Below are 15,226 nucleotides of genomic sequence, written 5' to 3'. Positions count from 1 at the left end.
CCAAGCAAGCCAAAATTATGTGAGTGTCAATGAATATAGTCCTTGTCCGTCAAAGTCCAGTTCTTGGGTCGGGCCATAGCAGGAATCACCCATTATCATACTTAAAATAGCCGTGTTCCTTCCATTTCCCCCCATTCAAATATATGGATCATAATTTAATTCTATTAAGGATCTGTAATTGTTAGCTGAAATGGCATTTTCCCCCCTTTTTCATTCAAATATATTGATTATAGATCAATTTTATTAGTGACTTTTCCTGTAATTGCTAGCAGAACTTGCCATGAGCGGTATTAGTTGGATTCAATTAAAACCAACCTTAAATAGTCATTCCGCTTATAATAATGCGGTAAGAAGTAAATAATAAAATTATTCCGTTATATAACATTATGAGGCCATATTTGCATTTTACTAAATATATTCATTTGTGGGCCACGCAGTGCTTTTTGTTCTTTCTCGTGCAGCTTGGTGGAAGAAGATTGCCAAAGAATTTCTCTAGAACTTCACCTCTTAATTTAAAAGAGTAATTTCAAAATTACAACTGCAATGAGTAAGCATTTGAAACATTTCGTCGAACAACGATTAATACTTGTCCCATATGACCTAAATTACTGTATAAACTTCTTACTTTATCATATTATTAAAAAAATTATATTTTAATATTCTTTGTTGTTTTCAAAACTACATATATAGTATTAGGCCTATAAACCTACCTTATGACCGAGAAAAAGAACTACATATATGTGCATTTTATACTCTTCTTAATTAATATGTCCATCTATATTGCTCATACATTGATTGAAATACCATTCCCAGTATAAAATTGCACTCAACGAGCTTCGACAGCAGTAAAGGACATTTCATTTACTGAGTGGGTCCTTTCACCAGAAGAAGAGGTGTCAGCTCTGCCCCCTGTCCTCTTGAAAGCATAAGCGGGCTGCTTCGGAGAAGGAAGCCTAGTGTCGTTCTCCAGCATGAACACAACTGTGGACATGGTTGGCCTATCCACAGCGAATTCTTGCACACACAGCAAACCGATCTGGATGCACCTCAGGACTTTGTGCTTGGGATACATGTTGCCTATTGATGGGTCGACAATGTCCAGGCACGATTCTTCATTCCACAACTTCCAAACCTGTAGCAAAGTGATATTCTCAATGATCACGAAAATTAAGGTGCGTGATCATGGCTGATTAGCTCCCTTACATGGCCAATAAGGTTGACAGAAAAATTCTCCTGGTGAAAGCTGCTGTTCCTTTTTCCGGAAATGATCTCCAACAATAAAACTCCAAAACTGTAAACATCCGATTTAATCGAAAAAAGCCCCTCCATTGCATACTCTGGCGACATGTAACCACTGAGGCAGCACAATGAAAAGGTTAGAGCAAGGTCTTCAAGTTCGTATTTTGCATGACAAAATTCTAAGCAATGAACTCTGAAAAAAAAAATATATAGGAGCAAGTGCGTAAGAACTTCTGTCACCAACGTGTTCAAGACTCTTACTATGTCCCTACAACTCGTCTAGTATTTCCTTCGACCTGATCCCCTCCACATATCCTAGCCATGCCAAAATCGGAGATTTTCGGGTTCATTGAAGCATCAAGCAGCACGTTGCTCGCTTTCAAATCCCGATGGATGATTCTCAGCCTTGAATCCTGGTGTAAGTACAAGATCCCTCGAGCTATCCCAGAAGCAATGTCAAAGCGTTTACTCCAGTCAAGCAGACACCTATTCTGTTCATCTATAGATCGAAGAACCAAAATATGTCATCCAATCATACTAGACAATTATGCATAGTTGCTGAAAATGTTCATCAATTATAATTTGCTATGATTAGGATTTACTGAAAAGAAAAGAGTCCAAGCTTCTGTTGGGCAGGTATTCATAAATCAGCATTTTCTCCTCTCCTTGAATACAGCAGCCAAGGGTTTTCACAAGATTCCTATGCTGCAGCTTAGCGATCAACGTGACCTCATTCTTAAACTCTTCGGTTCCCTGTCCCGAAGATTTCGACAATCTCTTAACCGCTATTTCTTTTCCATTATCGAGCACTCCCTGCAAAGTAAGTTTGTCTCAACATTCTATCTTGAAGAGAGGATTCCGCAGGTAGTATTCAGAAGTGTAGGGGGAAGGATACCTTATAAACAGGACCGAATCCACCTTGCCCGAGCTTGTTGATGAAAGAGAAATTGTTTGTGGCAGCAGCTATTGTGCTTAGATCAAATAAAGGCAAATCTGATTTTCTACCGTCTTCTTCGAGATCATGCATGCCCAGAGATTCATCATCATGGAAATATGCAGCATTTGAGGTAGCAGTAGACCTCCTCCCTAATTTCAAATTCAGTTGAATCGAATGAACAGAATAGAACAATGCTCGAGTGTGTTATTTATATATAATCTCTCAGTCTCGGTTAATTTTCGCAGAGGAAAGCCAAGAATTATTGGTACCTCTTCTTTTCTTCATTATAAACAAGAAGACTGAGAGAAGCAACACCACAATCACACCAGCAGATACAATTGCCCCTATCGACCACTTCCTAGGGAATGCTTTCTTCTCTCTCAAACGAGCTGCACTCAAGAAAGCAGTTTCGTAAGGGTTTAAGTTTCTCCAGGTATTAGCAGTATGGGCCCAAGCTATCGATATAATTAAAGGACAGCAAATTTAAAACAAATGTTGGTTCTTGAGTACCTAAAACGGCCGCATCAACGCGTATATATAAGTCCTGTCCAATATCAGAAAACGTCCTTGTGTCCAAAAGATCATCGTACCATGCCAAGCACCCAAACCCTCCCCTGCTCTCATCAGCCGCACTGTAGGCTGTGCAGGAGCAGTTCTTTAAGCACTCTTCCTCACACTCTTTGAGGCTCATGCTCATGTCAGCATGGGCCCGAGAAGTGTCAGGGACCTTCACTCGGGCCACCTTGATGAATCCTTCTCCGCTCTGGCATGTGGAGGCCCCAGGGGACCTCATGCATCCACCAGATCCATCTCTGAGGAACCAATCTGCTGGTGACCTGGGGTCGAATCCAGGGAGGCAAGTGCAAGCAAACTGGCCCGTGTTGTAGGGGTTGCAGTTGCTGTTAGCTCCGCAAGCCCCATAATAGTCGCACTGCTCCACGGGGGCGGCATAGAATTGTATCCACCGGCCACCACGGTCCTGCCACGTAGACCGCTGGATCAGGCCTGAGGGGTCCATCACCATCCTTGAGATGATCGACATGTTCCTTAACCCAAATGAAATTGAGACCTCTTCCTGGTCATTGACAAAGCTGACGTTGAAGATGTAGGGGTTGATCATCTGGGGCACGCCACTCCAACGCAGGCCTGTCCATGGCCCTCCCCTCCAGTGCGGTGCCCCGTTTTTGTAGACAAATATTTGAGGGTAACCCGTCGGGTCAATCCTGTGTGTGAAATTTCCTGGTCCTGGGTCATCCATGGACTTCCAAGAAGTCAGGACCCAATCCATGCCAGTTCTCCTGTCCAACCCGAGTTTCATGAAAGGCATCAGGGTGTCTGTTGGATGATCAAAACTCTGCCACAGGACACGGTTGTTGAGCCTTTGGAGCAGGATGAAGTTGCCAGTGTCTTGAAGCTTGGCAGTGGTGGTATTATCGAAAATTGTTGTCGACATATTCGTGGACCAAAGGGGTGAGCTTCCATTGCTGCAACAATGGAGGACAATATCTCCTTGGGAGTTGATGGAGAGAACCCCGGAGGTATCATTGATTGGTCTGTCTCTGTTAGCCACCCAGAAAACTGTCTGCTCACTAACCTTGTTGTACCTGTTGAAATCAAAAGCACGACAATTCCCCACGGACTATCAGATTGAAGTTTGTTGAGCAAAATGGACACAACAAACAAACAAGTGTGAACAGAAGTGCCTGCAAAGCCCGAGACCAGGCTGCGGATTATCCAGACAGATTTAAACTGACGTTTAGTTATTTGTCAAGGGAACAAAAATATTATCGAAGGTACCATATCCCGATGAAGCGGCGGGTAGAATTTCCAGGCCTGAAGAACCCAAGGGCGAAGTGCTTGTTATTGGAGAACAAAACATCGCCGTCATGAAGCGGAAGGCTCGCGCTGATCGTGTTTAAGGTTTTGCAGTGGGATTGGTGGAGGTGCAGCAACAAAATCTGGAGGAAAAAGGGCAGTGACTGTATCGAAGCAGCCATGGCGATCTTTGTTTCACGTGATGCCTGATGGAGTATAAGAGTTAGGATCTGTGGTTCTTCCAAGGTAGCAGCTGGAACATGTCGCATGCAGTTGAGGTTCTTTGATTACAGAGTATCCCCACCTTTTTGTTGCTGTTTGGGAAGTCAGTTGAGGATCCTGACCCCTGCATTAATTCATGCACATAACCGAATGACATCGACAGATCTTACAAGCTGAAGACTATTCCATGCTCTTACCGTCCAATGCTCACGTTTGAGGGAAATTAACGGAATAAGGTAATGGAGTAAAAAATTCTATAGAGTCCCCCTCTTTCCCTCCAATACGTGAAAAATGTGGGGACTATGCTGAGAAAATGGACCGCAGGTCTCGCTTTAGTCTTCTTGTCAACAAAATGTCTTTCAGGAAAATACAAAGATTCCCTTTCGAATCGCAATTGACAGCTCTTGGATCGGCCTGCGTTTTTGTATTAAAGACAAGATGTTAACATCATGTGTATCTATGTGTAACTTCTTGGCCAATTTAATGCGTTAGGTGTTCATACCATATCTCGCACATCTAAGCTCATCAATATTAATGGCAAATATCTGTCTTTCTTGGTGGTGAACAGATATTGTTGCAATCAAATGCACGAGGCAAGGATACGATAAAAGTCTGAAGCCAATTACTGATTTAATATCTAATCCTTGAGAGGTCAGTTGTCAATTAGTTGCCTGAAGAAGACAGACGACAACTAGTGCAACAAATTTGGCAATGCGGATACTTTTTTGGTTCTCATGAACACGGGTTCAAGATTATTCTCCATTGTCACGGACATGATCTTGGGGCTCGAGAAAATTCAAAGTCACGGGAGGCGCTTCAGAATCAGTAACTCTTGTGTTCATCTTCGGGAGAGTATGAAACGAAGTGAATCGAGTTAGGAGATACATATGGTTAACTGAACATTGTTGGCTTTTTGTGGGGAAATATATGTAAAATTCCACTTGGACCTACATGGACTTGAGCTCATGTGCAATCTAAAAGCTTGAACCGATAGGTTATTGAACCCAAGTATCATATAAACTTGTGGTTTCTTTCTCAATTTTTCTATGTAGGACAATATATCTCAACACCCGTCCTCATGTGGCAACGTGTTGTTCAACACGTGCCACGTGCCCTTAAACAAACACCTGCCCTCACCAACTGACCACGAATCGGGAAACCTCTTTCGTGCTCGAGCGAGGGGGGACAATAGACTAGCCTTGAGTTCCACATTCAGGGCTATAACTAAATATGCACTTTTAGCTACCTTAGAGCTGCACCTGGTCACTCTCGAGTCTGACTAACATGAGGTGCACTTTTTTGGTCACGTCGAAACCGAAGTTCACATGGTGTGAGCCTACATGTGTGCACGAAAGCGTAACTCGCTCTGATACCATGTAAAATTCCACTAGGTTTATAAGCTATCGAGCCCATTTTCAAATCAAAAGCTCGGGTTCATAGGTTGTGGTATCCAATATCTTATAAACTCGTGGATTTCTCTTTAATTTTTCCGTGTAAGACAATCACTCAGCACCCGCTCTCACGTGGTAACGTGTGGTCTAGCATGTGCCACGTGGGCTTAAACACTTGCCCTCAACAACTTAACTCGAGCCGAACTTTCCTCTCTCTCGGACTCGGGCCTTAACTACCTCAAGATGGGCTCCCTCTTCCACACTCAGGCGAGAGGGGTCAAACCAACTGCGAGTCGGGCTTCTACTTCCGGACTCGGACTTCACTAGCCACGAGTTTTCGCACTCGGGCCCGGCGCGATATAAGTCTCCACATGGGTGCGCGGAAGCCTAACCCACTATGATACCATGTAAAATATTCACTAGGCCTATAAACGACTTGTCATGACCAGAAAATTTAGTAGCATTTTCCTTACAATTTCAATAATCCAAAACCTGCTAGAAAACTAGATTATTCATAATTTTCAATTCTAACATCTGTTCGATCAACTCAACAAATTTCTTCATTAACTAGTCTCATATAAAACATCTTAACAACCTTAATCTCTCAAAAATTCAATCATGAATTCCTCACACTAATAAAAAGAGAAGCAAAAAAATGGTCGTAACTTATTACAAGCATTCTATGCAAAGCTCTAATACCTCTAAAACATACAGTGCTAGCTAATTATCCTCCGTGTCGATCCCCGATATATAAACTGTTTCTCCTGTGCAATTAGAAATTTATATGGGAAAACATATGTATGGTGTGAACAGTATCTCATTGAGCATAATATTCCAAGGTAAAATGACCTATTAAATAAATATTTGCTTTGAAACAACCTTATCATAGGACATCAGAATTTCACCAATATTTTCTCCATATCATCGGTATATAAAAATATATATTTGATTTTATAATAATTATATCCAATATACTAACAAAACTCAAGTTCCACTAACAAATACACACACCTCTTCCAACGATTTTTTTAATATCCAATATCACATAAACATCAAGTATCCATTAATTTAGCATTCCATAGCAAATCACTACACAATCACTTGATAGATCAAGATCTAGCATCCCACATGCATTCAAGTATAAAAACATATTCAGATAAGTTCAACAATCATCACATCCATCTAAATCAATCAAAACAAACAATGCATAATACCAATAAAACAATATAGCCATAGGGTTGCATTTCCTTGCGACAAGTTAGAACGGTACCGTGATGTGAGACCCAGTAATTATTTTTAAACATGTATACATGCACATATACGTACTTATATATGTTTATCATATATTTTATGTGGCTGGGAAAAAAAAGAAAAAAACATAAAAGAAAAGGTTCTATGGGGTCCACGTGGTCTTGAGACCACCCCATTTCCCACCGCCAAACGTATTTCATTTCATTTGTTCCTTCTTTTACCTTTTTGGCTCTGTATTTTTTTCTGGGCTGGGTGTCGAAGAAGAAACAGGGGAAACGGAGAGGGATGGAGAGGAGGGGAAACGCGAGAAACTTCCAGAAAAGTAGCAAGAAGCTCTGTGCATGTCCGCAAAAACCTGACTCCACGGTCATCTTCTCTCCTCCAACCTATGCTTTTGGGTGCTTGTTATTTCTTTGTTCTTCTTTTTCTCCATCTCTGGTCGCAACAAATCAGTCAAACAAAGACAGGAAAAATCATATTTCAATTGCAGCAAAAAATTCTTATGTTTTAATCTTGTTTCTGATCAGTTGTAGAACCCCTTGTTTATCCCTTTGGTTTCAGTTAATGGGGTCTACATTAGAGCCAAAGAATATTCTAAATTTATTCAGAGTTCCTATGGTGACAGTTTTCAATATATTACATAGGTCGGTCTTGAACGTTTTGGTTCTAGACGAGCCCTTTGGATCCTATTGTATAATTGAAAAATTAGTTTTGACCAGACCTTGGTAGAGGTTTTGGCTGTAGGTTTGAAGGTAAACAATTCAAGGAAGTTACATGGGATTTAATTTCATCGCTACTTGCAATGAAAATTAGTCAACTTAGCCAATATTCTTCAATTTATATGCTTTCCTTGTTCGAGCCTTGACTTGTGCGCAAAATTAGTTAGAATTTGATAAAGCTTGTGTATAGACGTGCTTGTGTGCCTGTGAACTATGGATAGTTCCTCGTGCTTGAGTTTGCTTGATTTTAGATTTTTTTTTCCCCTTGAATTGACAGTTTTCTTGGGTAGGACCAGATTGAGCTTTGTCTAGAAAAAGTTTCTTGCTTGCTGCCTTCGATTATTGAGATAAAATGGTGTATTTAATTTATGGGGTCGACTTTCTTATTATTGGTTTGTATAAATTGGTAAGTTTCATTTCTAAGTGGAATTGTTATTGTTCTCATGTTTTGCTCTAAATTGTCTAGATAGTTATGGCCAGTAAATCCATTTCTTGTTTTTGTTGGGCTGCTAAGTTATCAATTATTATTCCAGTTATGCGCACCCGAATTTCAATCTCTTCAGGGCACACATGTGCGAAGCCTATGCAACGCGGTTTGGGAGTGTCCACGTTCCCGGGGACGCAGACGGACGCACGTGAGAAGGAGTCGCCACTTACTGTTTACGACCCGTAGGTCGAGGGCCGTTGAGTCGCCCGGGTCTAGGGGTACAAGGTACACCTAAATATTAAGGCAATGGTCATACGGAACCGAAAATTACGAATTCGGGGGTTCTATTACGTGCGGGCCTATATCCCGCACGCCCTTTCGGTACTCTAGTTTGCTAGGCTTGCCGTTTTGTTTATTTACCACGTGATTTAGGGTTGCACTTGACTCGCCCGTTTTGACACCGTAAAGTCGATGAATTGATCAAGTTGGGCCAAGAACCCGAAAGATGAGTAGGCTTGTGCGTCGAGGAATTGGTTCACTATCCTAACGTTTATAGTTCGTCAAACCACGGCGGTCGACTCCCTGCGTGAACCGAAACCACGAGTATTCAGGCTCACTCGTCTCTAGGCATTAATAGACCAACTTAACCGATTCGACACTCGGACCTCTCACTTGCCGATCGGGGATCCTTACAAATGAATGAATAGATGTACAAATAAGATCCTCACAATGTACACTCGAATAATTACAAAGTACAACTGAATAAAGTAAATGGATCCCGATCGGTTTGCATTGGGCCAATATTTCGCTCCGGCTCACCGTGTGTTTTGAATGACCGATAAATAAATTAAGGCAACACGGGCTCAAGGAGCCGAGGGTCGGGTTCGATCGAACCGGCGGTTTACAAGAGAACCGATTAGTTCCCACTGTAACCGTTGGACCAATCGAGCTCCCGGATGATATCTAAACACGTTTACACATCCAATCCAAATTGCCTTCCGCATAGGCCATATTTGAAATGTGATGGTGACTCGAGGCTAGATCTCATTCCGCACTCGGGTTGCACGCGCTCAGTGAATTAGGAGGCATTGGACCTCGTATTCGGTGATTTGGGCCGTTGGACCCCGTGCAACACGTAACCTATGGGCTCGGACCCGAACCGCAACAAATTAGCAAAAGCAAATGGAAAACAGAAGAAAATTGATAAAACTGATGAAAAACAGACAATAACTGACAAATATAGATAAATACAAACAAGTTGTATATTAAGTCTAATGTACGTGATTTAATCAGTTATTGACCGGGGTTGATTAGCAAACAATGTATCTAACCTAGGCAAACAAAGAGGTGGGCTGGAATATGGTTCTAAGCCAATTACATATGTGAATTTGTTTTAAGACTCTTATTCAGTGAGGTAACACTGTGGTTTCACCGAATTAGCCAAACTCGTATTTTGACTCTAGATTGGAATCTAACATTCCACCTATCCGTTATCTAATGTTCGTTTAAGTCAAGTGCATGATTAATTCGGTTCTTCGTGTTTTGTAACTGAAATAAAAGGTTCACCACCGAATCTACGATAGGAAGATAGAAACACCGAAAATGAACAGAACGGGCCATACGAATGAAACTCGCCCCGAATGGGTTACCCTTTCTCGCCCATAGATCGAGGCGTTTCCGACTCCCTAACGCCTAGGATATCGGTGAATCTCGGAATGACGATTATGCCCTTGGATAATAAAACATGTGATGTTCGTGCTTAAATTGAAGATCGTGTGACACGAAGAAGTCTAGGGAGGACTCGAGTGTCTCGACTCGAGCCGCCTCAAATTGGGCCCAAACTCAAGTCTTGGCATGCGAGTACTCGCTAGACTCGATTCTATTCGTGTTACGCGTCTCGGTGTTTTAAAATTGTGGGCTTTTTAAGGAAAAGGGCATCCTCGCCGTTCCGTGAGCCATCGACGCGCTTACGAATTAATAATCAATTTATCCAATTATTTAGTCCAAGTAGTTTAATTAATCGAATAACACGTCCAATTTTCCCGTTTGTGAGATTCTTCGGTGATTATTGTTCTACATTGCGGTTACGGTTTTGATGGGCGATATCCGGAACTAGCACGTCTAATAAATAATTAATACATGATTGAAAATTAAACGAAAAGTACAATTACACACAACTCTAAGAACCGACTTCCAAGCGGAGGAAGAGACCAGCCTAGACTCGAAGGGAGCCACGGGGCACTCGGCCATATCCTGGAGGAAGTAGCCGAATGCTTCCTTGGCTCAAACCCGAATCTTAGGTGGTCTCCTACGCCGATTTCAATCGTTTCTTACATGCTTCATACACCATAGATGTCGATGATGCGAATATTCAATAAAGCGATGCCGTTATGACTTCAGATGCGCGAACAGACACGTGAAGCAAACACAAGCATTATGTTTAAGGGAAACGATAAAAACGGCATCGACTCATACAATAACAAACCAAAAGACAAATCACGGGAAATATCCGGAATCATGGGATAAGAGGTCCACGACTTCGAGTGAACCAAGGAGCCTCTCGGCCCTCTTTTGTGGAAGATGGTTGTGGGTCCCTCTTGGTGCAACCGAGGTTGTGAGACCTCTCTTTCCTAGATTTCAGACATTTCCCATCGTGCCGACATGTCGTAACCACGGATAAACGTCACGAACATGGAAACGATTAGATCCGGAAGGATGAGGTCGTCATAGACCCGAGAGAGCCAAGGAGGCTCACGGCTCACCGCATAGGTCTAACCGTGAGGTTCAATGGCTCTCTTGAGTCCATGCCGGCCTCATTCCTCTAGATCCGAACCGTTTCCCCTCATGTAATCACATTTCAATCACGATTAGGGACGTCACGACCGTGGAGATGGCTCAATCCGGAAGGATGAGAGGGTTATGGACCCTAGAGAGCCAAAGAGGCTCACGGCCCCCCCTATGAGGTTCGACCTAGAGACTCCATGACTCTCTCGAGTCTATATCGATCTCATCCTTTTAGATTCGGACCATTTCATGTTAAGCATGCATGTTTATACGACATATGGACATAACAAAGAAAATGAAGTACGTGACGATGCATGGCTTGCATGGGAATCCGGATCTAAAGGAAAACAAACGTTTTCATGCTTTCCTCCCCTTTTGAATCATATTAACACAACATATAAGCAAACATCGAGGATCCTAGCTTCTCTAAGTCGTAGGGGGATGTTACCTAGCCTTGATGCACGAGGGAAAGAGTCGGGGAAATGGCCTTGGGAGTCGCGAGACTCGGCTGGACGCTACAGGTGGCGGGTACCCGAGAGGTGGCAACAGCGGCAGTTTGGGAAGAACGGGGTCGGCACGCTAGCTCCGACCATGGCACGGTGCAAGATCGGGTTCGTTGGACTCTTAAGAGATAAATCTAGACGTTCGTGGATAGTCCCGAACGTGCCAAACCTTGAACAAGCTCGAAACAGTGAGAAAAAGCTCAGTAAAAATCAAGTGGACCCGATAAAGAAGAAACGGGTGGAACGATGGTTGTGCACGGTGGATCGGCCCTCGGACCGTGACCACCTCTTCACGGGGGAGGGTGGGGGTTATGAGGATCCCTTTGAACGTGATGGCACGACTCGGCAAAGTCGTGGGAGGAAATGGCGCATTGCTGAAGTCCGGGTGCACGCGGGTAACGTTATTGGGACCCGACTCTCTTCACGGCAGGAACATGATGTTGGAGGCTTCAAATGGAAAATATAAGCCCGGAAATGGATTTAGGGAGGGGGGAAATATGTAGGCTAGGGAGTTTGGTAATTTTTGGCTTAAGTCGGGTCGGGTGGTTACCGGAATACCAAGCGGTTTTCCGATGATTTTGGCCGGTTCCGGCCTTGTTAAGGGCTGGATGAAAGTGAGGGAGAGGGCTGGAGCTTGAGAGGTTTTTGGAGAGATGTTAGCTTGAGAGAGAGTGAAGTTGAAGAAGTGATTAAGTTTAATGATGAGTGGGAACTTATAGGGAAGACTAATGGGACAATTAGAGGAAGTTAAGTGTGCTTTGGAGGGACTTAGTGGGCTGCCGAATTTCAAGAAGGGATTAGGGAGGGGAAATGGTCACCTAGAGTGTAGGGGAAGCAAGAGTAAGAGTGATGGGAGGTGATGGGAAGTGATAGATGTGAGTGTGTGTAAGAAGATATTTGAAATGGGTGGTGGAGGGAAGCTTCCTGAAGCTTGGAGCCGCCGACCTTGGGGTTGAGCCGAGATCTTGGGTTTGAGCCGTGGCTTGGTGGCTTGGCTGAGCTGTGGGTCCCATTCGACTAAGAGAAAAGCCAGGAAAAGCTCGAGACTTGATTGAACGCGCATCCGATCTCCGGGTCCGATTAATTAATAGATTTGGAATGCTTGAACGAAGAGAATTTGAATGAGCCTAATATCACCATATGTCATGTGAACGAATGTCCGGGTGACTCAGTGCCTCGAGAGTCGGTTTTGCCCAGTTTGGGCATTCGAAGAGGAATTAGCTATCCCCGTTCTCCAATTGCTCCTTTGTGCATTGTGGTGTTCGTCTCGGTGAATTTTCTTGTCCCGTGCAGGATCGTTGGCTCGCCGTCTCTGACCGAAGACCGTTAGCCGGGGAAGACCTAGGGACTTGCGACTGGGGCTTTCTCAGTGTTTCCCGAATATCTCGAGGTGTTCAGGGATCGCTCTGATCTCTGTTTTCCATGAATGTGCCCCGAAGACTCGTCGAGAGGCGTTTGTGACCACTGAAACGTCCCTCGGGAAACCAAGTCAAGTTCCGAATGGTCATCTGAAGCTTTTTCTGTGATCCCGGTGGTCCCTGGGTACGCGTAGGCCCCTTTCCGGGTGTCGTTTACTTGTCTATGGATCGGGCGCTCGGGAGCCCCGTTAGAAAAGGCGTTCGCGAGAGTTCGGGGGCGTCCCGGCTTAAGCAGGATGCCTCCGAAACGCGCCCGGGCGTGTCATTGGCCACTTTGGCACCGAGAGGGATTTTTAGAGTCCCACATTGGGCACCTTTCGATGCTTCGGTGATGAATCGTGCCACAGTGCCAGCTACTGTTGCTTCGGGGCTCGTCATCTGTTTACTCTTCTGACTGCCCTCTCATGCTCTCCCAGTGGATCCAGCTTTTGTCTTGTCATTCATGACTCTATACACGCACATTCGCCTCCGGTTTTCCGATCGTGAATAGTGTCTCGGGCTTTGGTCGGAAGTCCTCTGTCGGAGCTGGTGGACCAAAATGGGGTGCTGACAACTTGCCCCTCTTTGGTTGCGTGCTTAATTAGAGGAGGTAACCAAAGATCATGAGAAGCATCCCTTTTTGGTCCCGGCGACAGCCTTGTCGTCACTCCCTGGCCGCTGGTTCCTAAGCTTTGGATGCGTGGGAAGAAATTAAGTATACGTACCTAAATGTATAGAACAGATGTCGGAATTAGCGAATAGGAAAAAGGGGAATCAAACTTAAAGTAATAAATTGCGGGTTTATGGAAAGTAAATGCTCGGATTTATAGGCCCGTGCGGTGCATGAAAAGTAAAGACACGGGTTTATGGGCCCGTGCGGTGCAAGGAAAGTAAAGACACGGGTTTATGGGCCCGTGCGGTGGGAGAAAAGTAAGGACACGGGTTTATGGGCCCGTGCTGTGCCAGGAAAGTAAAGACACGGGTTTATGGGCCCGTGCGATACGAGAAAGTAAAGACACGGGTTTATGGGACCGTGCGGTGCAGGAAAAGTAAATACACATGTTTATGAGCTCGTGCGATGCGAGAAAGTAAAGACACGGGTTTATGGGCCCGTGCGGTGCAGGGAAAATAAAGACACTGGTTTATGGGCCCGTGCGGTGTGGGGAAAGTAAAGACACGGGTTTATGGGCCCGTGCGATGCGGGAAAAGTAAAGAAGTGCATGGAATGCAGGAGCAGAGATCAGTGTCAAGGAATAGCGCTTAGCGCTAAAAGGACAGTTCGCTTGACACTCAGCCAAGATCACGCTAGGGCGATGCAGTGGTGATTATGGCTCGCGAATCGTCGTGCGACCGAGGTGCTTGTTTGATGACGGTGTCTTGCGTAGCCCCGAGGTCTTTGATTTGTCGAGGACGGGTCTCGCGCTGAGGCGGCTGCTTCGCTGAGGATGCCCCGGTCGTGCGATGAGGTACTCGAGCTCTAGGGTAGAGCGCCTACGTATCCCGAGGGGTCGGAAATCAGAGTCCGCCGTAGTTCTTGCCTTTGTTGTACCTGTGATCCTAACATCATTAGTAAGTCATGGGATTACTAGCGATTTGTAAGCACAGGTAAAAGGAAGTGTTTGCGACGCCAGGGGTTATTTGTTGCGGTTTGAGTGGGAATCGGGTGGCTTTCCTTCTCTTTGCTAGGGCCCTCCACTCGGCTTGAGGTTGCGACTTGCTACATGAGCCAATCGCGCGTCCGTCGGGGAGAAGATGCCTCTTAGGGTTCCCGACTGCACCTGCGCGCGGAGAAACGAAAACTTACAAAGGATTTCAGCTGTGCTCCATCGACGAAACCATGATGTATAAGAGAAATCCATGTAAAGATGCATCGGGGATTTGCTATCGGTGACTGTTGGAGGGCGGTCGTGTCCCTATCGGAGAATGGCTTTTTTGGAACGGGTAACCTGTGGAATATGTATATAACGGTAAAGGGAGGGATCTTATGGGATCCTCCAAATCAAGGATACGTTGATTCGACCCCATTTCGAGGCGAGTCTCGAGCCTGGAGAACCAAAGAGAGTTTGCTTGCGTTGAAGAATGCCGAACCACTACTCGGTGTAGCTTCATGGAGAAGTGTTGCCTTTCTTTCGTGGTCACGCCGACATTGTCCCCTAACTTTTGTCTAGGCCGCGAGATGCGTGATAACCTAGCGGGGTGTTTTATTTGATTTTTCTCACATGAATGCTCACCTTTTGATACGATTACCTGTGCTTTGGGTGAGATCGCACCTCTCGGTTCCTCTAACTTTTGCTTAGGCCGCCCTCTGAGGGTTTTCGACCTAGCGAGGAAATGATTTATGCTCTCCTTTTGCCACGGCTCCCCTTTGCAGGATTTTAAGCCGTGCCGCTCGTTCCCTAACTTTTGTCTAGACCGCCTCAGGGAGGTTTTCGACCTAGCGGGAAAAATTATTCTTTTTTTCTCTCAGTAAGGTTTCGTGGTGGAGAGAATGACGAGAGTATGGGTGGTCATGGATGAATGAAAATGATGCTATAAAAGGAA

General features: G+C 44.6%; 1 protein-coding gene across 1 annotated transcript; it reads right to left on the bottom strand.

Annotated features, from left to right (window-relative positions):
* Window positions 1-637: 637 nt before the first annotated feature.
* LOC116209247 (G-type lectin S-receptor-like serine/threonine-protein kinase At1g11410) lies at window positions 638-4,483 on the bottom strand. Its single transcript, XM_031542834.1, has 8 exons — window positions 3,974-4,483; window positions 2,687-3,780; window positions 2,446-2,565; window positions 2,135-2,325; window positions 1,842-2,052; window positions 1,501-1,738; window positions 1,204-1,354; window positions 638-1,132 (listed from the first exon to the last, which is right to left on the bottom strand). The coding sequence occupies exons 1-8, from the start codon at window positions 4,258-4,260 to the stop codon at window positions 827-829; spliced, it is 2,598 nt and encodes an 865-aa protein (XP_031398694.1). The 5' UTR covers window positions 4,261-4,483; the 3' UTR covers window positions 638-826.
* Window positions 4,484-15,226: the final 10,743 nt, after the last annotated feature.

Source organism: Punica granatum, chromosome 5 (genome assembly GCF_007655135.1).
Source record: "Punica granatum isolate Tunisia-2019 chromosome 5, ASM765513v2, whole genome shotgun sequence".
Classification (NCBI taxonomy): Eukaryota; Viridiplantae; Streptophyta; class Magnoliopsida; order Myrtales; family Lythraceae; genus Punica; species Punica granatum.
The sequence above is the reverse complement of the archived record's forward strand: the minus strand, read 5'-3'. Positions and strand labels throughout refer to the sequence as shown.